This window comes from Filicampus tigris, chromosome 19, assembly GCF_054856515.1.
Source record: "Filicampus tigris isolate MCC_2025a chromosome 19, RoL_Ftig_1.0, whole genome shotgun sequence".
In the NCBI taxonomy this organism is placed as follows: domain Eukaryota; kingdom Metazoa; phylum Chordata; class Actinopteri; order Syngnathiformes; family Syngnathidae; genus Filicampus; species Filicampus tigris.
In genome coordinates, this window is record NC_141235.1 from 11,745,001 (window position 1) to 11,769,620 (window position 24,620).

At 40.9% G+C, this 24,620-nt stretch overlaps 1 protein-coding gene across 1 annotated transcript in view; it reads right to left on the minus strand.

The window, feature by feature from the left end:
- The window catches only part of dnah9 (dynein, axonemal, heavy chain 9), a 124,824-nt gene extending 100,404 nt beyond the window's left edge, over nt 1-24,420 (minus strand). The window contains exons 1-28 of the mRNA XM_086017687.1: nt 24,057-24,420; nt 21,492-21,688; nt 21,255-21,413; nt 19,468-19,598; nt 19,080-19,291; nt 17,923-18,156; nt 17,673-17,840; nt 17,192-17,308; nt 16,965-17,115; nt 16,088-16,202; nt 15,728-15,796; nt 12,720-12,846; nt 12,482-12,628; nt 11,835-11,943; nt 11,355-11,596; nt 11,132-11,267; nt 7,689-7,885; nt 7,276-7,538; nt 6,684-6,845; nt 5,979-6,201; nt 5,687-5,853; nt 4,872-5,015; nt 4,569-4,728; nt 3,962-4,117; nt 3,528-3,660; nt 3,166-3,443; nt 2,716-2,846; nt 2,446-2,572 (exon numbers count right to left, since the gene is read on the minus strand). Of these exons, the coding sequence (XP_085873813.1) occupies nt 2,446-2,572; nt 2,716-2,846; nt 3,166-3,443; nt 3,528-3,660; nt 3,962-4,117; nt 4,569-4,728; nt 4,872-5,015; nt 5,687-5,853; nt 5,979-6,201; nt 6,684-6,845; nt 7,276-7,538; nt 7,689-7,885; nt 11,132-11,267; nt 11,355-11,596; nt 11,835-11,943; nt 12,482-12,628; nt 12,720-12,846; nt 15,728-15,796; nt 16,088-16,202; nt 16,965-17,115; nt 17,192-17,308; nt 17,673-17,840; nt 17,923-18,156; nt 19,080-19,291; nt 19,468-19,598; nt 21,255-21,413; nt 21,492-21,688; nt 24,057-24,407 (4,806 nt within the window). The 5' untranslated portion in view covers nt 24,408-24,420. The remainder of the gene's footprint in view (nt 1-2,445; nt 2,573-2,715; nt 2,847-3,165; nt 3,444-3,527; nt 3,661-3,961; nt 4,118-4,568; nt 4,729-4,871; nt 5,016-5,686; nt 5,854-5,978; nt 6,202-6,683; nt 6,846-7,275; nt 7,539-7,688; nt 7,886-11,131; nt 11,268-11,354; nt 11,597-11,834; nt 11,944-12,481; nt 12,629-12,719; nt 12,847-15,727; nt 15,797-16,087; nt 16,203-16,964; nt 17,116-17,191; nt 17,309-17,672; nt 17,841-17,922; nt 18,157-19,079; nt 19,292-19,467; nt 19,599-21,254; nt 21,414-21,491; nt 21,689-24,056) is intronic.
- Between the last annotated feature and the right edge of the window lie 200 nt (nt 24,421-24,620).

A 24,620-nucleotide genomic window follows, 5' to 3' on the forward strand; every position in this document is an offset into this window, starting at 1 on the left:
CACAAGCTGCGCCTCTGTAGCAGATGGTGGAATGTACACAGTGATAATGACAGAAGAGAATTCCATTGGTGGATAGATGGACATTTCCACAGCTAATAGTTCAACATCCAATGTGCAGAGATGTTTCTTCGTGATAACATGTCCGGGATTGCGCCACTTCTCATTAACAAAAATTGCAGTCCCGCCTCACTTCTTTTGAATGCCCAAAGGTAATTCTCTGTCCGACTGCACCACATTGAAGTCAGGTATCGACGCAATAACATCAGTGAAGTCCCTGTACAGCCATATCTCTATCAGGCATGAGGCACTGCACTCCACTGCGTTCTCAACGTGCAAAGCTAGTCCATTTTATTTGCCAAAAAATTAAAATTCCCCATAAAACAGAGTTGGACCTTTTCTTCCTTGCCTGCGCTTTTATGCGGGCTTCACATCTTCATGACTCTGTTGATTTCAGTCAAAGCTCCGAGGGAATCATCGCTGGTGCTCTGCATGCACTCGGGCAGGGAGGCGATGTGTGAGAATCTTAGCATTTCCTTAAAGAATATTTCTCAAATGGTCATGAAAACTTTCACTGAGAAAAATGTACACGAAGATCTATTAGTTAAAATGTATTTGTGAAACAGGCTTCTGTTCTTACAGTGTCATGTTTGCATAAACGTTTTCATTATATTAATATCATATCTAATATTATCGATTATAAGATCTATACAAACTCCAATTTGAATGAAGTTGGGACCTGGTGAAAATAAATAACAGAAGACATAGCTTTGCAAATCCTTTTCATCCCGTATTCAATTGAATACACTACAAAGACAAGGTATTTAATGTTCAAACTGATAAAGCTTACTGTGTTTTTTTTGTTTTGGCAAACACTGTAATTTCCTGACTACAAAACGCACCTGATTAAAAGTTGCTAAATGTAGCCATAAAAACAAATTTGCACATACATTGGTCACTTCGGACTAATAGCCATGGGTCTCCATGTGCTAACATGGGACATTTGCAAAGAAAAAGGTTACACAGATTTTGTAAAACTTTTTTGCACCTTAAATATTAGACTCTTTTTTCCCCCAAACAATGCCGAACACAGCTAGTTACACAGTAGCATCCCACAACCTCTGTCTCGCATTGTCACACGAGGCATATTCACAAGAAGAGCTTCACCACGCAGCAGTGAAGTTTATGGGAACAAGTGTGTTACGTTTTGGAAAGACGAATGGGATGCATGGATTTATTATTTATAAGTTCACGAGGGGATGTCACTCCATGGCCGAACTTGCTGTCCTTTCGTCCGTTGCCAGCGATGGTGGGAGTCGGTCTCCAAACAAACAACGGAGAGACAGGGGTCGCACTGCAGAGATGGCTGTATTTATGGCACTCGTTCCCTATGCTCATTAAACTCATCTAAAAAGTCTTCTTTTTGCTCTCAGTTGCTCCTTAAACAGCCCATCAGTCCATCTCAGGTGAGCTTGGGCCCAGAGAAGTCGGCGGCGTTTCTGGATGTTATTGATATATGGCTTTTGCTTTGCATGGTAAAGTTTTAACTTGCATTTTAAGATTCTGAAGTGATCTTGAGCCCACATGGCAATCCTTTACGCAATGATGACGTTTTTTTTAATGCAGTGCCGCCTGAGGGATCAAAGGTCAAGGGCATTTAATGTTGGTTTTCGGCCTTGCCTCTTCCGTGCAGAGATTTCTCCAAATTCTCTGAATCTTGATGACATTATAGAGCATCGATGATGAAATCCCTAAATTCCTTCAATTGTACATTGAGCAATATTGTTATTAAACTGGACTATTTGCTCACACAGTTGTTCACCAAGTGGTGAACCTTGCTCCATTCTTGCTTGTGAACAACTGAGCTGTTCGGGGATACTCCTTTCAAACCCAATCATGCCACTCACCTGTTTCAAATTAACTTGTTGATCTGTGGAATGTTCCAAACAGGTGTTTTTCTTTTTTTAAGCATTCCTCAACTTTTCCAGTCTTTTGTTACCCCTGTCCCAGTTTTTTGGATGTTGCAGGCAGGAAATACAAAATAAGAGAATATTTGCAAAAAGAAAGAATGTTAATAAACCATTAATCTTGTCTTTGTAGTGTATTCTGAATGTGTATAGTTGAATATAGGTTGAAAATCCCATTTTTGTTCAGGTTTTACACAATGGCCCAACTTCAATGGACTTTGATTTTGTAGTAATGGAAAACAACTTTTGCACAACTCAATTTTTTTTTTGCTGTGATTACTACATGATTGCCCGATAAGGTCACTGAGCTCAGTTTGAGGTCAGTCATAAAGCTAAAGGCTGCAGTGAACCATTTTTTTCCCCCTGAAAACTTGTGTAAACCGCAAAGTGTTCCATTTTGCAAGTACAATTACTTGGAACAGACTGAACTGCATAAACAAATAATTGCTGCGCTTCGGAAAAAAAAAAAAAATGCAACCACCTGGTGTGGGTTGGTCCCATTAGAAAGAATGTCTAAGAGATCGGCTGAAGAGATGAAGTAAAAGCGAGGGAAGGCTAGTCGCTTGACGTCCAGATACTCTGCCAGAGCCTTTTCACAAAGGGACAGCCTGTAAAGGCAAACACAACATACACAGAGTGAGCATGTTTGTGCATTCATGTAAGAACCTTATACACACTGAACATCATAACAGATTAAAAAATAAATAAAAAGAGTGGAAACGACAACCATTCATATTGGCTAAACCCTGACCTGCACTGGATGTGTTCCAGTTTGTTGAACAGACCAGGTTTATTGGTGGCCTCTACAACATTGGGCGTTTGATGCACTGAGTTAGCCAACTCTTTGAAATCGGCATCAATCCCTTCGAAGCGCTTCGAGTCCTGCAGAAAATTCCACAAGGGAACACAGCCAGGGGATTTAGCTTTACACATGGGAGAGGGAGAATTAAAAGGTATAATAATAAACATCTGGGTATAAGCTCAGCCTTGATAACATGGGAACAATTAAAAACCAAGTAACCGCAGCTCTACAACCAGCACTGTGCACCAACTAATGGATTCTTGCTTAAAAGCCACTATGATCACTTTATCTAGGTTAACATGACAAACACAGAGGTGATAGTTCAGGTAATCCATGCATGAAATATAGAGATACTTGCTGTTGAAAAACCCATGAAAAGTGGAGAGGAATCTTAGTTACCTCAGGCAACTGTGAGCGAATGTCCTCTGAGCCAATGAAGATGCTCTCCAGGTGAGTCCATGTCCGTTGCACCTCAAACCAGATGGAGATGACAGAATCGGCCACAGACAGCTTACTCTGCCAAGATGACACTTCATCCAAGAAGTGGCCAATGTACTTCGAAGAAATGAGGTTCTGCAGCTGGACCTGATTGTCTTCCAGGGTCTCGATAAGCTCCTCGTTTGAACGCAGCAGGGGGATTTGGGTACGATGGTGGGGCTCGTATTGGAATTGCATAGCTGCAATGGATCGTGAGCCATGTCATTAGAGGATATACTTTGGCTAACAGGCTAACAGACCCAGAGTCAAAGTTTAGGCTGGACCTGTCCACGTGGAGTTGAGCTCCAAGAGAACTTTCTCCATTCCCATCTCTTTCACAGCCTTGTCTACGATCCCTCTCACCTCCTCTTCAAAACAGTGCAGGTTCAGTTGCAGCAGATCGGCAAGAGTAGTTTCCTGTGCACGCGACCAAATAACCTTTTGTGCCCATACACTGGGAAATCAAAATTCAAATGCCTCAAAGGCTGTACAATTCAAAAACATTTGGGGGGGGAAATATTCCCAAAACGTTGCACAATCACACTGAGGTTGAAACGTCATCATGCAATACATTACGAGCGGTCAGAAAATCCGCCAGCAGAAAAGTGTGCTTTGCATTTCTTCAACAAGGAGTGTCAGGAGATAGACAGTGTAGCAGTGAGTGTCACAACACATGCTGGTTTTCTGTGTTTACCATGAAAAAGAATGAATTGCAAACCTGGTCCATGTTGAAACGAACCCCAGTAGCCGCCATTAACTGGTGCCAGTGTCTGTCTCGTACGGCTGGGTTCTGCAGCTCTGCCACTGCCCGCAGGGAAATGAGGAGGTTCTTTACACTGTTGTCCAAACCTGTGAAGGCCTCCCACACTCTCATCTACAAGTGTCAGCAGAAAGCAACAAGTATAAGAGCTTGTAATATTCTGCTTTGGTTTTGTTTATCCATAAAAAGTTATATTCAGAAGTTGGATGTATGGACTGTATCCTGTAATCCTGATAACTTCATTAAATACATAAAGTATTACAGGAATTTACATTTTGAAAAATCATCACATTCCAATATTTTTTGTTCCCCCAGATCCAGAAGAAATGGAAACATGTTTGTTAACTTTGGTCACTGTAAGTATTGGGGGGGGGGATTGTAAATTGCTCGCCTTTACAAGATGAGTAGGATATTTTACTATAGGCTCATGTTCATTGTTTTGTGGTAACTGCATCACAGGGAAATGGAAGTCATTTCTGCTAGTCTGTTATCTTCACACCTTTAGGTTACATTACCCATCTGATTAGTCCCACATACTTATCGCCCCTCTCTCCGAGAGCCTCACCTCCTTATCCAACCCTCGAATATCTTTTGAGAAGCGTTTGCACTCCAACTCCATGTCCTCCACATGAATCTCCCTCCAGGGAGTCATTTTCCATTCCGCTATGCTGGATTCCACCACAGTGATCATGTCCCACAGCTCCTTCAGCAGGCCCACCTCACGCCTCAGGGATGAATGACAGCAGATAAAGTGAAACCAACCATATTCAAAGTGTGAATATAAATAAGGGTCACTGACTTAATTGCTCATTAGTGCCACATTTGGCATAGAATTGTGCTTTTTATTCTCCTTAGGTTTTTTTTTTACCTGCATTGGCAAAGCTGTTTGTATTCAGAGACGGTCACCTCAAACAAGCTGGCGGATTTCACCAGGGAGGCCATCACTGCCTCCTGTTCCTGGATCTGCCAGTGAAATGTGTCCAACATCTGGTGCGGATTCTCACTGTCAAATCTGAATGAATGCAAACAGGTTCACATTAACCCTGGTGGAGGTCTTGTTTTGATAATAATGTCCTGTATGACTGCCAAACCCGGGATTGAGTGCAGCATAACATGACCGGGTTTCCTCATCACGAATTGCAAACTAAAATTAAAAATGACTTCCAAGACATAAATGGGATGTAATCACTGTGCTATTAGGAGACCAATTACACACATAACTAATGCGACAATTAGATATTATGACTAGGCGCCTCAACCAAAGAATTAATTATCATTATTTTAAGATTCAATTAGCCTTGTCAGATGTGAGAGCCTCAAGATAACAGTCCTGAGAACACAAAGAAAGGTGACATACTGTATATATATATATATATATATATATATATATACACACACACACACACACACAAGTCCTTCCATAAATTTTCTACAGGCCTTATCCTCATGAGGGTCTCAGGTGAGGTGGAGTCCATCCCAGCGGAGATTATATCCTCGATTGCATGGTAGAAAAATTGCATTTGCATTGAATCATACATATGCCTTCAAATTCAGTTTCTAGTCATGAAAAGATACTGAACTCCCTGCAAGTTGGTGTAAAAGCAATTAATTTTAAACCACAGTGTACAATGCATTTGCATTATCTAGGAGGACACCTCCTTTAACAAAAGCAGTCTTTGTTACCTGAAGGGCCCATTGTTGCGAAAATGCTCCCTGAAGGTGTGTTGCTCTACTTCAAATGAAGCACACTTTCTTCGTAAACTCGCCACCTCAATGGCCTGCAGAGGTGCCACTTGCTGTTTGACTAGCATAGCCTTCTTTTTCACATTGGTCCACTTTTCTGGCAATTCCTGAAGAAAACAAGACAGCAAAGATGGATTTGCACCTATGATTTATGAAGAATGAATTGTTTGAAGTGTTCCATTAAAGCAAAACAAGACTGTACATTTTAGGTGATGCAATAATGGATCCTTACTTCTAACTGCTTGTGTACAACATGAGGGAGTTCCTGCTCATAATCCTTTAGCAAAGCAATGGTTTGCCGCAGTGGTTCAAATATGGCATCTGTCGTGTGTTGTCTCTCTTTGACAGCCAGCAAGTGGCCCAGGACTCCTACCAGGCTTTCATAGTCTCCTTCCTCTACTTGCTGGCCCAGGCCAGTCTCAGCCATGATGATGAAACTCTCAAGACCTGATAGACTATAGAGCAGATTACAATAGTCATGAAATGGGAATTTTACCAATTTTTTAGATCAATATTTGAATTGTCACATAGAACACAGCAGCGCTACGTGATCTGCAACGTCTTGGTGGCAATAACAAGTCAGCGCTGCTGAGCATAATTACTAGTGATGGACAAATGAAGCTTCATGATGCACTTGTGGTCATTTTTGACTCCTCTAGATGGCACTTTTGGTTTAAAGATGCAGTGGAAATGTAGTAACTGTCCATTTTACTAGCCTTTATCTTTAAACCAAGAGCACCATCTAGAGAGGTAAAAAATATCACAAGTGCGTCATGAAGCTTTATTTTCCCATGTAATTATTATTTACTAACTTATAGACCACCCTGGATGGTTGTCTGAACTGTGACTGATACGACCCAGTGGACAATGGAAGAATACATGGCATAGCAAAGTACTGCAATGTAATTGTTGAATTGTATATTACACTGTGCTCCACCTGTTAGTTAAATGATCAATAAGGTGCTGTTTGAACATGAAACTCCATTTCTTGGTGATGTTGAGCAGGGCAATCTTCAAGCTGCGGCCATTTACACGCATCCAGCCATGGAATACCCGTACCGCCTCCATATCCTGCAGCTCCTCATAGATCTTCTCATACCTAAATCACAATAAAAATGTAAAAGGAATAAATGTTCTAAATGTGTCTGTGAGCAAGTCGTTAACTTCCGCCCCACAAAGGAGCAGGGGCACTAACTCTCATAATAACCGTAACCAGACCAAGTTTCTTCACCCATGATCTAGATGCTAGGCTGTGCGACGCTTCAATCAACAGCCAGATTGAAACACTAAATCAAATCCAAAATGTAAGAAGAGCTGCACTAATATTAGCATTAGCCTTAGCCTTAGCCTCTGATAATTGGCGCATACAGTACTTGATTGCTAGGTGAAGTTGTCACCAAGTTGCTTGGTGCCAGAATTTGTATTTGCCGAAACACAGAGATGCACAGATCCACACACACTATTTGAGTTTAATTCCTTTAATGATGCATAAACTGCCTCAAAAAAGATGAAAACTAATAAGCACTCACAGATCCACTTGCTGTTTAAAGTTATCTAATGTTGGTGGCCTCTCTGGGATACAATCTTCAGCTTGAAGCTCCATCTCCTGGCTGGTCAGAACATGGCCATATCGGAGGAACTGGCACAGGAACTCCTTCCTGTCATCCATATAGAGGTAGCTGTAACGTTCCAACGAATTGCGGAACACACAACAGGTCGTCATGACACTGTGCACGCGATCCATGATGAGAAGACGCATATCTGCCAAGTCTGCCATGTCTTCCATGTCAGCCTGCGAGAGGGTCACAGTGCAAATTTTTTAATAACGATCGTGGATGAGTGAAGAGGATGCTCTGCGATTTTCTGTTTGATAGCAAACTATCAAAACATGAAGACTTAAAAAAATAAATAAATAAACACAAAATTCATGAGATGTCAATACCTGGTAGTGGGGAAAGGAACTGTGCTGGGAGAGGCGTGGCACCAATGAAGAAACCCTGAACACATCATTGATGAGACTCTCGACCAGGTCAAAGAAATTTTCACTTTCTCCAAACTCCAAAGACGGTATAAACACCATGTCAGGAACTTTGAGATCCAGTTGGACCTCAAAGAGGGGCGCTGTAAGGTCTTTTTCATCTGGGCCACAACAGAATGAATGGAATGCTTTGGTGTACAAAATAAAAGAGACATTTCTATTGCTGATTTTGAAAATGCAGAAAACAAAAGTAGCTGAGATTGAATATTTATAGTATTTATCAGAGGTGGGCATTTTACAAAATGTGGCTGGTCTGTTTTTCGTCATCTGTCAGGGGCCTGGGTACCCTTCCGCCATTTTTCGCGCCGAACAGAATTGTAATCGTCAGTTGGTCAGTCTGTCCGTCCGTCAGTTATTTGAGTCCTTCAGTTAGTCATCAATTCCATCTAGTCCATCAATTGGTCCCCTCCCCCAAAAACATTTGGTTGAGCTTTGAAGTTTTAGCCTCAATACTTTAGGACATAACTTTTTCAGATCCAAGCGCAAGTCCAGTGCAAAGCACAGTATAACTCCATAATTTGCCCTGGTAGAATTGTGCAAAATGGGGCGTTTGCGCCTTTGTGCACCCTTTTGGGATGGAAATAGTATTTTCTCTCGCAGAATCCCTCATTTGCATCAAAATGAGGACGGACGATTATGCCGTGCTTGAACCTGAGGAAAAAGAAATCAGACTCGCCGGGGTCGGTGCGTGACACTGGCAGGTATACTGCATAATTTCCCCTTTGGGATGATGTATTCTGCCGTGCATGTGACATGAGCAATTGGAGCTCCCCCATCGTCCATGTTGTTCTGTGGCCTTATGTGTGGAATCTGTCTCATTTCAGCAAGTTCTCAGACTTAACCTGATATGAACCATCACCCAAAATTGTGAAGACGCAGAACAACATATGTGATTATGGCCTTGTTTGCCTACAGTTGCAGCACACTGTGTAAGACGAGAGGAGGAGGAGGAGAGTGGATTGAGAGGAAGGACACAGTAGCAGCAGTCTGGAAATTATTCTTGAAACGAATCCTGGTCCACCTTAACAGCTAGTGAATACAAATCTATTCCACACCTGCTGCCAATAAAACACCCAAGTGGCATATAAAATCCCTCAAAACATGTCTTAAAAGAAGCTGTCCAAGGCAGTGATATGTTTCAGCTCGTCAATTACAGTGTCCAGTAAAGAAAGCCATGTTGATATTATATTTAGGTTTGAGGAAGGACAGCATGGTTGGCCCAATAGGTTAGCACTGTGACCTGACAATGTTGCATTTTCTCTCTTTGCTTGTGTGAATTGTCTAATTAAATTAAAATTGAAGAATTTAACTGCTCATTAAACAAAACTGCCCTTTGGGCAGGCTAGTATCATTTTTAAGTAACGAATACACAGATGTATTGGCTCGTTCTTTAGGTTCGTCAGAATCCATCCATTATCGATACCGCTTATCCTCACAAGGTTTGCGGGGCGTGCTGGAGCCTATCCCAGCTGTCTTCGGGCAGTAGGCGGGGGACACCCTGAATTGGTTGCCAGCCAATCGCAGGGCACACAGAGACAAACAAACAACCGCACTCACAATCACAACTTGGGGCAATTTAGAGACTCCAATCAACCTACCATGCATGTTTTTGGAATGTGGTAGGAAACCGGAGTACCCAGAGAAAACCCACGCAGGCACGGGGAGAACATGCAAACTCCACACAGGCCGGAGCCGGGATCAAACCCACAACCTCTGAACTGTGAGTCGGACGTGCTAACCAGTCGACCACCGTGCCGCTGTTCGTCAGAATAGATAAGATAAGATAAGATAAGAAGGCCTTTATTGATCCCACAGTGGGGAAATTTTCATATGGTAATTTGACCTAGCAATCAACACACACACACAATAAGCAACTAGAGCCGCGAATCAACATATATTTACGATAATTGAAAAATATTTCCAATCCCTGCCTATCTAAAACTGGCTTACTAGCGCACAGCACGCTTCCCTTAGGCCACATAAATGATAAACAAAAAATGTGTTCCTTCCAATGAAATAGTTCTCAGTGTTATAAGGTGTTATTAGTCAAAGTAATTCTGCAAGGTCCACTTTTGTCCTATCAAGTCTACTGTGGATGCATATCACAGGCCTACTACACTGGAGAGGGTCTTGCAGCGGGACGCTCCTTGGGAAAAGGAGGCCATCAGATTCAGTAGATCAAGAGTGACTTGCCATCTCCCTCATCAGGGAGAATTCAGAATCCAAAATCCAATCCCAGTATTTGTCACCAGTCATAATAAAACCTTAGCAAAGATGCCTGCCAAAAGCCGTCAATAATTCCCAGCTCACAAAAACTCCAGTTCTCCTCTCTTTTCAAGACAAAAAGCCTCAAGCAGTCAGTAGTTTTTCATCTACAGTAAGTCACCATCACGGTAAATGTAGGTTATCCTTTCTCCAAATGACCTAAAATGTAACAATGGGAAAATTTGGACAGCAGTCAATTTCACCACTAATGTACCAAATAAGGAAAATAAGAGAACACGCTGGTAATTTTCCATTTTCCAGGGCTAAAAAGGAACAGCTATTCTGCTGAGCTATAAAAACACAAGTGTCAAAGCCAAGGTAAAAGCTGTATCTTTGACAATAAAACCAGTTTGACAAGCTATTGTAATCTGAAGATGGAAATACATTGCAATAATTAAGCCTGATTTAAGAGCAATTCTGACCTGGCTGACTCACTTATAACTCTGGGCTTACGTCCAATTCTTATCAGAAATCGTCAGTCATGCATTGTAGTGGGGCAAAGTGTTTGACAGCTCCTGATCAGTCGTCTAACCCTCGGATAAATGTCTGATGTTTCAGAAATTCGGTCGTCCGCTACAGCGTTCATGCACAGTTGAAACAGAGTCATGATAGATATTGTAAACTGTGTGGTTGAACACTATGTACAAACCAAGCTGTTGCATATCAACAGTGTAAGAGCCGGGTTTTTTTCGCATAGATCAACGCACACATTTTATGGGAAGCATGTTGTGAGTATTCACATTCAAGTCCACATTTGGAAGAAACAATATCTTCCTCAATGGTAACTTTCACTTGTACAGCACTTATCTACCTACAAGGTACTCAAAGCGCTTAAACACTCTCCCTTCATTCACCTACTGATGACACAGCATCGTGGGGGGTCACCATCTTTCTCAAGGACACTTGGACATTGTCACAATGGCTAAGGATAGAAGCCAACACCTTTGGGTTGGGAGAAGACCACTCGAACTATCTTTTAAAACAGCCTTTTGAAATAAGGGACAATGCTTACCCAGCTTCAAAGTACAATCATAGTTTGTTTTTTTTTTACCATATACTATGGAGTTTTTGGAACAGCTTACCTGTGTTGTCCAGAAAAAACTTGAGTGAACACTCTATGCAGTGATAAAATCCATCAATGACCATGTCATCAATGTAGTCCACATAGGCTTTCCACTCGTCTGAGGATGCTTCTGACATAAAAAGCTCAAGATTCCTCTGAGAACAGGACATTGGGAAATTGAAACTGTTTACCAAGTTGCAAACCAATTTAGTATTTCAAATTGAAGTAAAGTTGTTTATTACCTTCATGAGGAAATGAATCTTATCTCCAGACGATCGTATTTTACAATAAAAACGATCCAGTCTTTCGACTTGATCATCCAGACTCAGCAAAGTATCTTTTTTCCCTTCCTTCCTGTCAAATAATGGTCTTGCCCAGGACTTGATACAATTCTGGATCTCCTCCACATTGTCTTTGGTCTTCTGGAGTCGGCTCTCCAGGTCACAGATGGAATCCCGCAACTCTTGAATATACTGCCAAATGCCTAGAAATAGCAAAGAAGTTTGAGTTTGAGTAAATGTGGTTGCTGGTTGCTTGACCCGTAATGGATGTGATTAATACAATGTTTGTCCATTCCCCTTTCCATTTTGTTATGGTTATTTCCTGCTCTTTTTTAAACACTTCTCTGGGTGTTTGCAGTTATCATTGTGGACTATATCATTCGGGTTTCAGTTCTGTGATTCACAGTGCAAAAACACCAACTACATGTCGACCGTCCACACCTTGGCTATTCCAACTCAGGTTCTTTTCAGCCATTCTTAGCTGGGTCTCAATCTCCCTGAGCTGCCTCTGGAGTAGTGGATTCTCCACGTCGAGCACCGACTGGATAACCTAAAATAGGGAAGAGGATAAACAAAAAATGTGATTTTCAAACTGAAGTGCAGTATGTAGGATTTGATCAAAATAATTGAATTAAGGCGATCCTAAAACATTATTCATTAATGAGGAAAAACATCCACTGATAAGATTAGTGTCTATATGAATTGTGCATCTACAGTATATGTTAGCATTGGAATGCTAACTTGAACAGGAGGTACACTTTCTTGTGTAGAATGGTCATTTTAGTGTGTAAAATTTGTTCCAATGTATCGAAAGATGCAAACTGGGCATCACACTCGTTGGGTGTGAGGGTGTTTCAAAACTCACACTTTTTCCACGGTTATCAATATCACTAGACTTATTTTTTTCCATGTTCTTTTTCAAGGGGTCAGCAACTTGAAAATGTGGCAAATCCCCCCCCAAATTCTCTCCTCTACAGCCTGTGCTGCATTCCCAGTACATTTACATTGCCAGTACAGGCAAAACATTTTTTTTAAATTATTGATGAGAGTCACTTCATGTGTAATTTTAAATCAAAATATATATTAACCTTGTTGTATCGTCCTGCCGCGAGTTCCAGGCTGGCCACAAACTGCCACAACTGCCATCTGGTAGTATAAATCTGCACTGCGGTGTCGGGAATTACTTCAGTCTGCCTGGCCTCCAGGTACTTGACTTCCCTCAACACAGATGCAAGCTAAAGAAGGGGGGCATGTTTTAAAGGCATTAACGACCCACCGTTCTGCTGTAACCGGTACAACATGTAAATAATGATTCATGTAATAAACCTGTGTGCTGAAGTTGACTGAGATCCGCTGCGAGGATACGTCCCTGCGGATTAAGGGCAGGCTGAGGTTGTGATGACAACTGCTGTCAACAGTCCTCGTCCATGTCTCATACAGGGTGACACAGTATCTGAAATAGTAATACTCTGAAAATGTATACTTCAGGCACAAAAGCAGTTATCACAGATATTGTACCAGAGGGGTTTCAACAATGTTTCACATTTCCATTAAAACAATCACAGAAGAGCAAATGGCTGGGAGAGGTTGCGCAAAAATGGAGGGTTAGCCGGGACAGCTGGAGGTTGTATAAGGACAAACACTGCTTCATCTGCAAGACGGCAGGGACAGACAATATGTCAGGCCTCTGTATGGCTATATCAATCTGTAAATAGCAACCATTATGATGAGTACTTCAGCACGCACGGTGTGCTCCTTATTGGATTTCTGCCGTGAGCTTCATTTCCTGATAGTGGCACTGCAGACACAGAGGCAATCCAATGTCTTGGTAATGGTCATAAATCATGCAGCGTTTTGGCAGTTGGGAGTAATGAGGAAGGATGCCCATCCCAATCATGACTGGAATGTTTATAATAATGATGGAACTTACCTATGGCAGCAATGAAGATTGTTATAATATATGAACAACTCTAATGGGAGTTAAAGGGGGAAGTCAACCCAAACATTTTCTTTACAATAATATGTTCTATGCACCTCCACTAGTCAAAACACAGCGGAATTCTGTCCATGTCAGGGGCGGGCATTTTGCTGTCAACGACCAATCATGACTCAGCTTCAGAAAACAGGTGAGCCGTGATTGGTCATTACCTGAGCCCAGAGGAACTGTGATGTCATTCTCAGGTCAACAGCAAGCGGCAAAATGGCCGCCCCCTAACATGGACAAAAATGGGTGGATTTTACTGCTTTACTCATATCCCACAAACACAATATCAATCTGTGTTTTGACTAGAGGCTCAGAGAACATATTTTTATTATTTTATTCGTTCATATTATTACAATATGATTTTATTCTCACAGTGTGTCCTGAATACATCCTGCACATTATAGGTAGTTGGGCTGGACCAAAATTGATTTTGAAATTATTCCCAAAAAGGCAAACTAAGATTTCTGTACTGTCTGTTTTTGGTTATTTTCATTTTAAGGCATGGGGGAAAGTGGCAATCATCAAACTATATATCTTTGAATGAGCCACAGCGCCCAGTTGCTCACCACATGAATTGGCCATATGATTTGAGTGTCCAGTTTCTGAGGTCAAAATATTGCATTCAAAAGGGAATCGCTTGAGTGAAACATGCAAAGTTCTGTTCTGATACATTTCCAGGAATGTGCATTTCATCTAACAATGTAATGTGTCACATAGTAAAGATGTAGCAATTACAGTAAAGTCAAAGACAAAAGGCCAGTTCTGAACACAACCATCTGAAAACCTTGAGACATTACAAGCTTTAAGTGGTCAGTGTAAAGGTGAATTCTAACAGAAAGTGAGTAATAAAGGAACAGAATTGCCTCTTTCATAATTCAAAGCAGCAATGGTCCCCCTCAATGAGATGATTTATCATGCAGGTTTTGATGTTAAATGTGGTCTAAAAGGCGATTTCTCACTTGGCATCAGTGAGTGGCGACAGGGCATGTGCGATTATGAGACTCCTGGAAGATCATCTCCAGAGCAGTGCCCCAGTAATGAGAACATCAATCATGCCTGGAGCTGCATGTCTACATTGCATTCCACCTGGGCTGCTTCATAAACTAACTAAATCACACATATTTAGCAGATGGGGCTGTTATCCGATACATGCGTGAAACCAGGAGACCCCCCCCTCAACCCTTGCGGCACTGAGGGCTACCGAAAACATAAAGAGTCATCGGTGTTACCTGTTTGACTTAAACTTCCTAAATAACTATTATCTTTGCATAATTACATAATGGCAGAGCAGGTCGCCTGAGGGAGACGGACGGCCCCAGTCGCTATTCAGTAATAGATGTCGACGGTGAGGAGTTGCACACATACGAGGCTGCAGTAGCTCAAACTATCGCATATGAGGAGGTAGGGACTGTGTAATTAAATTCTTGTCTTATTGTCAGTTGTTGGCAAATGGAGTTGGGGTTTTTTCAGGAGGTAAATATTCCACCATAGTTTCAGCAAAGTACTGAAGCTACATGGTAACAGTCAGCATGAGGCTGCAGGTGTGTGCCCACTATGAGTGTACCGGCGAGGCCATTAGATATGATTGAAACCTTGTCAGTCACACTGTCTGTCTCTGATTGACTGTTTTTTTTTCCTCAGGTGCTGTGGTTTCTTACAAATCATGGTGGGGCTAGAGAGGGCAGATTATTATTATTTTTTTTCCCGTCACAGATCATTTTAAGCGCTCCTGTTTCAGGTCACACTGACAGATTTAACAAATAGGACAAAAAGTGTTGTAGTTGGGATTTTTGTGGTTGTTTTTTTTTTCCTGCAAATTTCCAACCGATCAAAGTACTTTTGCCAATTGGGGAAGGATGGGGTGTGTGGGTCATGCGGTGCTGAGTGAAGGCCTATGTCTGAAAGTCACCGCGCGCCAATGGTTTGTGCTAATCATTTCGCGCTAGTTTTTGGTGGTGCAACACACGAAAGGATCATGTAGTGTAAACTTGTTATTTTGGGTTTTTATTTGCAAAGCCAGATTTTACTGGCTACAGGATTTTGCTTGTCTATTGTTGAATAGAGTCATTGATAAAAACTTGCATAGTAACTATATATAACATGCCGTCTGTTGAACTCTATAAAAAAATGCAACAGATGCGACAACAATGTTGAGCCACGTACACAAATTCTGACTTTCGTGCCAGCACTATATAATCCTGCTCTATACTTTCCTCCTAACAATACTGGATATACCGTACTTTGACTGTCAGTTCTGTTCAATCTCCCTTTCTGCCATTTTTTTCCAGCTATATATACATGGGTGCATGATGACATGTCATGGCAATATAGGAAGATAAAATACTCCAACCTGTCAACTAGTTGCATCAGCTCTTCATACTTCTGGATGACCCAAACTCCTTGTGCAGACTCCAGGCACCTATTCAGAGAATAGTTTCTCACAAGATTAGATTCTGGAAGGTAATACGGATATGCTGCAGTGTGTCTGGAGGAAATTAATAGTCTTCATCATAATTTTTGTTGTGACTCATCCCAACAGTATTTGAAGGGATTGAATTGGGGGCTCTGCATAGGCCGGTCAATTTCTTCTACACCAAGCTATGTCTATGCTAAAAAATTAAGATTCACTACGTTTGATGAGATAATTGAGTGGGTGATGCTTGTGTCTGTAAAGCATGGATATTTGGACTGTGGAGATGAGGACACTCACGGGTAGGAAAGCTGTCTGAATTTGGAGAAGGCCGTCTGCATGCGCTGCTGCAGCTCCTGGGCCCATCGCAGCCCTCCAGCTACCGCTGGCATATTCTTATTCACCGGAGCGGAACCTGCGGTAAAGTAGCATTACTGTTATTCGTACGCTTACCACAAAGTTGGTGACTGAGAACAATTATATGTCCATTGTTTAAATAGGGTAAGCATTATTCCTCCAAATTAAAGCCGGAGAAGAGGTTACCAGCTATTGTCACAGAAACGCCATCAATTAGACCTGCGTGTTCTTGTAAACTCCTTTGTGCAATGCTGTTAGCATATTCTATATTCAGAGAGGGAGGGAATCGTTGTTGTGGGCGCCACAGTAAAATTCATTAATTCACTCAGTCAAGAGTTTTAAAACGGTGCCAAGTTGTGGAAAACTTTTTTCAAATGCAAAAGGTTACCAATACTTCTATTTTTATATTCTCATGCATAATTTCCGATCAAGGTAATTGTCTGAGTTTGCAAGAATCCAGTTATTTAATACCATAAATACATTAACCGATGTAATAGTGGCTGAACAAAATCCATATTAATACGGTAAGTATCCTTTGAGGGTATAGAGGCAGTAAGTACGGGAATATGCACTGACAACTTTCACAATATACAATAATGATATCCGATGCAAGAGCTGTTTCGGGTCCTTGAAACGTGCTATAAAAATATATCCATCCATCCATTTTCGATACCTCTTTTTCTCAGCGCCACGGGTGAGGTGGAGCCCACCCATACCCAGCTGTTATTTTTATGCCACTCACTTTAAGAGAACATGTTTCTGGGGATCAAAGTTTGTTTGCGTTTTAGAAGTGCATGTGCATTATTAACATAAAACTTACCTTGCTCATTTGCAATTTTAATATGTTCATGGTAAATGACTTTGCAGCTGTCCAGATCCTTGTCAAACATGCTTACTAAGCGTGGGTATCTGTCCAAAGCATCTCGAGCTACTAACGGACGCTCCAACAAGCCTCCAAACATATCCAGAACCTGCAGGCATGGAGAAGACAAGATCAAGGGAATGTGCATCTGATGCGTTTCAAAGAGTGGGATTAAGTTCCAATACCTTGAAGGCGTGCTCCAATCCTGAAGCGTCGTCAAATGCCTGACAGAAGATAGCTCCTAGCCGCCGGTCTGTGTCATCCGCTAACAATTTGAAGTTGCACACATCTTTCTCAAACTCCTGCAGGGCAGAAAGCACAGCTAGGCCCATAGCCAAGACCCCACTGAGCTGTGTGATATCACATTGAGCTTACATACAGTAGCATATTCATTTTCACATCTCACAAACTCAAAGGCATCCGGCAGGAATTGCCAATTGGGTATTACAAGCAAAGGGAAATTGCTTTTCCCGCTGTTACTCAGGAACAATTTGGTTGATCAACGCGATGACATTTGGGCTGCAATACTGTGTTCTGGAGTAACCCGCCTCCTGTGTGCTGTGAAGTGTTCAGGGTTGAAATTGCTTGTGCAGGTGGCAGCTCAAAAGCTGCACTAAAATACATGGCTGGGCCAAGTAGGAACGTGAGATTCAAAGTACTCCTCACCTCGTTTTGGAGGTCCAAGCAGTCATAGGGCTTGTCTGTTAAGATCGTGAAACGATCCACAAACTCCTGGTGGAGTAGCTGGACCTGTTGGTTTAGCGCTCGACCTTTAACACCTCCAATCTCCAATTTCTCAAGCTTTAAGAAGTCCACTGCGGTCAAAAGGATGTCCTATATGGTAGAAAGAGTGAAACAGGAAATAGATACAAATATAGAATCACAATCGTATCTACGGCCATTTTAACACGCTTACTTGTGTTGACATGACTCTGGTGATAAAGTTATCAAGTCCAGAGAAGACTAAAGTTGGGGAAAAATCCCAAGGCTTCACCAAGCTCCCATTCCTCTGGTACTGGCCCAGATTAGTCCGGCGGTCCTCAAAGCTGCTTTTGAAGAGTTCCAAAATCTCCAGGCTTGTTTTTACCCTCAGAAGACTCTCAGAAACTTCACCTTTGAGAAGTTCCTCTGGTATCAAATAACCCATAGCCTGTTTTTGGGACGTTAAAAAATGGTCAGTTTATCCAACAGACGGATGATACTCCCACTAGTACATTAATCACATTTCATCTCTTAACTCATTCACTGCCAGACATTTTCAGACCCTCTTTTAACCTAACATTATATATAATACATTTCTGGGATTGACTGGCTGGACTGTGAAAAGACAAGTTAATCCGTCAATGGCAGTGAATGAGGTAAAGAGGAAAGTCATCCCAAACATATTTTTTTCAAGGATATGTTGTATGCAGGCCCACCAGTTGAAACAAGGCATTCTGATAAATAATATATGTGGAATATGAGATAAGCAGCAAAATCCATCCGTTTTTAACGATCTCGGGGGGGGGGTGGCCATTTTATCACTTGCTGTTGATTGAAAATGACATCACAGTTGCACAGGGCTCAGGTAACGATCAATCACGGCTCACCTGTTTTCTGAAGCTGAGCCACGATTGGCTACCCCGAGAAGATTTTTAATGTTTGAACTGGAACACTGCGCACAGTGTAATTGGTTTGGGGGTGTGGTCATTTGTCATCGTCATTATGCTCTCAAAACAGGTTGCTTGACATAAGGCATTCTAAGGTGGTCTTTTCTTTTGTTTCAGGCGACAAGTCAAACAAAAAGGTGTTTCTTGAAAGAGCAATGTCCAACAAATCTTTGAAATTGCCTTAAAAGTGGTGTTGAAAAGAAACATTGCAAGGGAGCTTTAATGAGGCTTTTATCTTAAGCAACTTCGGGGAGAAAATACTCTCAACTTGTCTTTAATGGAAAAGCGAAGCACTTTGTTTTCACTTGGCCACCCATCTACTGACAGGTGCTTATTTCAGAAACAGCTTTTGTTGCAGAAAAAAAAAAGCCTAAAAGCTTGCCTATGGAATCCTGTGTCCCACCACAAAAAATCTATAGCTGACCTGTTGTATGAGGAGGTTGCAGATCTCTTGCAGTAAAACAATAAGTCGCGGTGGAGTGTTGTAGTGTGCGGAGTTGGCCCACACAAGACACACCGTGTGCATCAAGGGTCCGATCTGACCTTTGACATCAGAAAACTCTCTACTCTCCATGTCCTCAATCAGGCGCTGCATAGGCGTCAAGTAAGCACAGATGTCCTTAGCCTCCTCCGCAGCTGCCAAGTCAAGAGTGGATTAGTCACTTGAGATTCAATATCATACGTGTATATAAGGTAGACAATAAAAAGCAGTGTCCATATACGTATAGCTTAGCACTCCAAATTAGAAAGCAGATTTCACTTTTTTCTTTTACGCTTCAGCTCTTTTGTCACAGTCTGCGGTCTGTAATTACCTGCAAGGACTTCCCGTCGGATGTTTTGAAAAGCAGGAGAATAGCTGCTCTCAACAGCATCAAGCAGCATCTCCATTTTGTTCCCTTTGTGTGATGTTAATTGGGAGTAAATGCACTCTAAATCAGCATATCTTAAAGGCAAAAATAGAAGGAGAAAACCAAAGGTCACATTTGCCTGGCTTCGACTGCTTCTGGAACACTGATCATTTATGAATAATTCGAAAGGTCTTTGTAAGATGTAACAATGCCTATTTTTATTTGGTAAGTAATCACAGGAACAAAATAGTTGGTCATTAATGTCAGCCACTAAATTCTGGCTACAATGAACAAAGCTGTGATTGTAACAATATGCATACTGTAGAGATTTCTACAAATCAAATCTTTCATTGTACAAAGGTGTTAAAGCAGGGCGTTTTTTTTTGTTTTTTTTTTAACTTTTTTATTTATTATAAAACATTTAATCAGAGATGGATTTATGTGTCCCTAAATTAATGTTTGACACTTTTTTTCTGGCACGTCAGGTTTTTGATAAATTTTCATTTTTGGTTTTGAAGTTTGACCTCTCAAAGCATGCACAATACATATTTTCCCATTGCACTGTAATGCACAGCTATGTTGTACTGCAAAAAAAAAAAAAAAGCACCTGTTGATGAGCCTAACCCTTAATTCATAATTATTAGATATATTATATATTACACTACTGTTATTAAATCATTATTATTAATATGAAAATCTGATGTGCTAGAAATAAATGAGGGCAAATTTGGAATTGGTGCAAAAAAAATCCATCTGGAAAAATTTGCCTGCATCTGTGATTTAAAAAAAAACGATTTATTGATCAGCGTAATGTTTGACATAACAGTACTAGTTCACACAGAAAGATTGAAAGCTAGAGTCGGAAAATCTTATGAGTCTATAGTTGTTTCCTAATTAAAAGAAATTTTAAGAAGAGTTCAAATGCAAATAAACATCAATCTACGTTAGTATCTTTGTGAGCCTGCATGGCAAGCTTGCATTTCGAATCGATAACATTGATAAATACAAAGATTTACAGTAAATAGTAACCAGCTCCTTATGAAGTTATTCATTCAGGTTTTGCAATTTAGGTCGATAAATATGGGTCATCGTAGAGTAATTGATTTTGTGCATCTGCCGATACCAAGTCCACATCCGATACTTCGGAAATGCATTAAGGAGAAAAACAAGGAGTGCATCCTGTCTCAATTGTTCACACAATTCACAAAATAAGGATTCAAACATTACATGTTGCTGTATGACCATTTTAAATTAATTAATTAATTAAAAAAAAAAAAAAAAGATCTCTTTTACTGGATTCCAATCACCTGAAAATTCCGTAATCACAACCCTACTTAATTATTTGAGTTAATTTGTGGAAACATGATTCAAGGAATATCAGTTATCTAAACAAGCTCCAAGTATGTGCAAATATGCAATAAAAATAAGCTAATTCTTAAGTATGACTAAATTTATATGATTAGCAATGTCAAACGTTAATTAAAATCACAGCTAGGGTTTGGGGAAAATAAAATAAAAGATAATGTAGGGCACAGACTAATAAAAAAAAAAAAAACTCTTCCATTGGAATCAATAGATCCCAAATAATCATTTTTCACCAGACTGCACAGGTGTTATGAAAAATTAAACACTGGAAAAATGACAAAACTTTGTACAGCAATTTAACTTGCGGGCTGCGTGACACAGCATTGAACGTGTTTGTTCGAGGTTGCCAGTGGATATTTAGTATCCGTAGAAACACATCTGCTGACCTGTTCTTCCAGAAGAGCAGCTCTGTGTGCGTTGTGGGCTTTTTGCCTTCAAGCAAAGCCTCTGCTGAGTCTTTTATCAGCACTGCACGGATCTGATGGCTCCACTCAATCACTGTTGACTCCAAGCAGTGAATGATGCTCTTATCTACCGTTTCCCCACTGAGAAATTTCACAGCTTTCAATGTAAATGTGCCGTGGAAAGGATGAATTACCATACAGTCCAGTTGGTTGGGTTACCTGTTATCTGTCTCGAAGGCAGTTTGCTCCACATTCTCCAAACCAAGAGTAAGGGGCAGCAGTGTCTTGCCTTGGACTTGGCCTGACATTACAAACACGCTGCTCTTAAGGGAGTCGATGAGGTGCCTGACATCTTGGGCTACCACCTGCGGCCATTCGGTGTGATTCCGACTGTTGGACAGCAGTGGGGCCACAACCTAGAGCAGGGCAACAAAAAGACGCGCTGTCAGGACAAATGACTGACAAGGGCCTTTGAACAAAGTATCATCAAATTGCAGTATTGCTCTTGAGAAAAAAAATAAAATAAGAGTTTTTCAACTTGTACTAAAGCCGAGTTAGCCTAGCTTTTTCTTTTGTACTGTATTCGCCAGCTGTCTGGATGCACAGTGGGACATTTTTGCCTCTCATAGGTCAGCCTGGGCACTATTTCAGGTTTTGTTTTCTCGATAGCAAAAAAAAGTGAGATGCCCGAGGCTTATTTTGAGCTCTATGAACAGTGCCTAGTAGCAAGCTGCCAGGCCAAGGAGTGAAGTGGCCAGGAAAAAAAAAAATCATGCCGCACAATTCTGTTAATTAAACTCCAATGTGTCTCTGACAGTTGAATATTTCATTCAGTTGATACGGCAGCTTGTAAGGTTTGTTTAGTAATACAGAAGGGATTAATTTGTGTTGTCTGTGCGACTATCAACGGATGTCCTTGGAATGCATATTCAAATTTTAAAAGGCGCACATCAGACCGAAAAAGAGAGCAATGTCATTTCCCTGGTAAGTAGGCCACCTAAGTGGTTGGTGCCCCACCACTTTGCTTTAATATGAAAACACCGCTTGTTACAAGGTTATTTGAATGAGTAGCTATTCAAGTGTGGATCATACAGTGAGCAACTGCCACACACCCCCTCAAGAGTTTGAACCCCCAGGGTCTTAGGTAAGGCAATTGCTTGCAAATTTGGGGTTATTACTTTATAAGTACCGCTAAAACACATTAAAATAATGAATGTCATGAAGGCAACACTGACACTTTTTACTAAATGTTGTGCAACAAGGAAGTAACATGCTGATTTGTAAAGCAAGAATATCAACTACATCATGTATCCATATAGCAATACCAAAAGGCACAAGAGACCCCTCAAAAGATTGTGTGAAAGTGTATGAACACCATATTGTACTCAAAACTGGATTATTTTGCTGCATCTTACAGTCGCACTGAATAATGTGGGTAATTTTCAACTACCGCGCAGTACATGAAAAGCAGTTCTTCATAAGGCTGCTCGATTATGAAGAAAAATATTCATCATGATTATTTTGGTAACACTTGAAATCACAATTCTTTCAACGATCATTTAATTTGGGGTATCAAAAAATGTTCAACCTTAAAAAATAAAAAGACTGAAAAAATTCTTTGAAACACTATAATTATGCAAGTTCTTTTTGGTTAAAAAAATTGGTTAAATTGGTTAAAAAAATGAAAAGAAAGGTGCAAATGTATAAATTCAAGTTTGATTTCCTTGTTTACAAGTATGCCAATTTTGTAATAGTGGAGTATATTAATCATAATTGTAATTGAATTCCGATTAATTGCAAAGCCCTAATTCTTCATTCCTTCATCATCCACAAAGTGTTTCCTCCTTAGTGTCACTGAAGCTGACCCTTGTGTGCAAAAAGAGGGGTACACTGTGGATTTGCCGCAAGCCAATGACAGAGCACAGATAGACAAACAGCCTTTCACACTTTCAATCACACCTAAAGCTAATTTAGAGTCTTCATTGAAACAACATGCGTGTGTTTGGAACTTGGAAGAAGACAAACGAAAAGCCAACTCAGAACCTCTCAAGTGTGAGGCAGATGTGCTAACCACTTTCATCATGCAGTTCTTTTTCCTCTCAGCATACAGTATTTATGTTGCCGGAACTGATATTAAAAAAAATAATAATGGTGCTATGTTGTCATACCACACTTAACATTATTATACAACAGAGCTGGGCATTTGACTAAAAATTGAGCGTCCGGTATCCGTCATCTGTCTGCAGCGTGGGTACCTTTCCGCCGCCCTTATTTCTGTTTTTGTTCCGTTGGGGAAATCTTTATTCATTTATGTTTATTATCTATATTTATCAATACGTGTATCACAGCCTTTTATTGTTTTTTATTTATTGTATTGTTTGTAAAGTGCTTTGTTACAGCTCTAGCTGTTATGAAATGCGCTATATAAATAAAATTGTATTGTATAGGCCGGTCCGCCTCTAATTTTAAACGACCGTCCGTCGGCAAGTCCGACTAAACTTTAAGTAGCATGTAACCAGTCATGTTTCGTATTGTCGCTTAACAGCAAGTCTCTAAGGTCCCAATCAATCAATCAAATCAACTTATGTAAAGAGGTACAAAGTGCAATTGTCAAATGTAGTGCGGATTAAACAGCAAAAAGTCAAAAATAAATACTCAAGTAAAGTACAGATAACAGAAAAGTCTACTTAAGTAAAGCAACTCTGTATTTATGCATTGTTACTTCGGACCACTGTAGTAAGCTAGAAATAAAGACTATTTATACCATTTCCACTGCTGTCTTACCTCCTCAATCAGTGCAGAAAACTGGTCTAGTGGCGAGTACGACAAGTCACCGCAAACCAAGTTATCCTCCATGCGTCCCACAGTCAGGGTTGTTTTACTTTGTTTGAGAAAGTAAACTGCTTTGTTTTTGGAGTGCAACATGAAGTTAGTGGCGGGCTGCAGCAGTCCGGTCGCGGTCACACACACCACCAAAGTCCCCTTCTGTGGTTTGTCCAGGAAGTCCTGCAGAATCTGCAAGTTCTCTTCGCAGGACACACATTTTTGCCAGCGGTCATGTTTGACTTTGAGAGTCCTCAGCACGTAGTCTTCTATAAAGTCCAGTCGGTGGTCCTCAGCAAGTGACTCGTCCATGTCCGTTAGGGAATTCTGCTTCTGGGCCCAAACCGCATGAGTAGGAACTAATTGTGTGTGGCAGCCTCCATAGCAACGCAGTGTTTGCATTAATGAGGCTGTTGCCAGGGGTGCTGACTCGGGACTATCCCTCTTTCTGTATGTCTATGCACCTGCTGACCGGTAGCCATTGTTAGCCTGGGGACTTTTGTTAGAACGTTCTGAGAATGGACA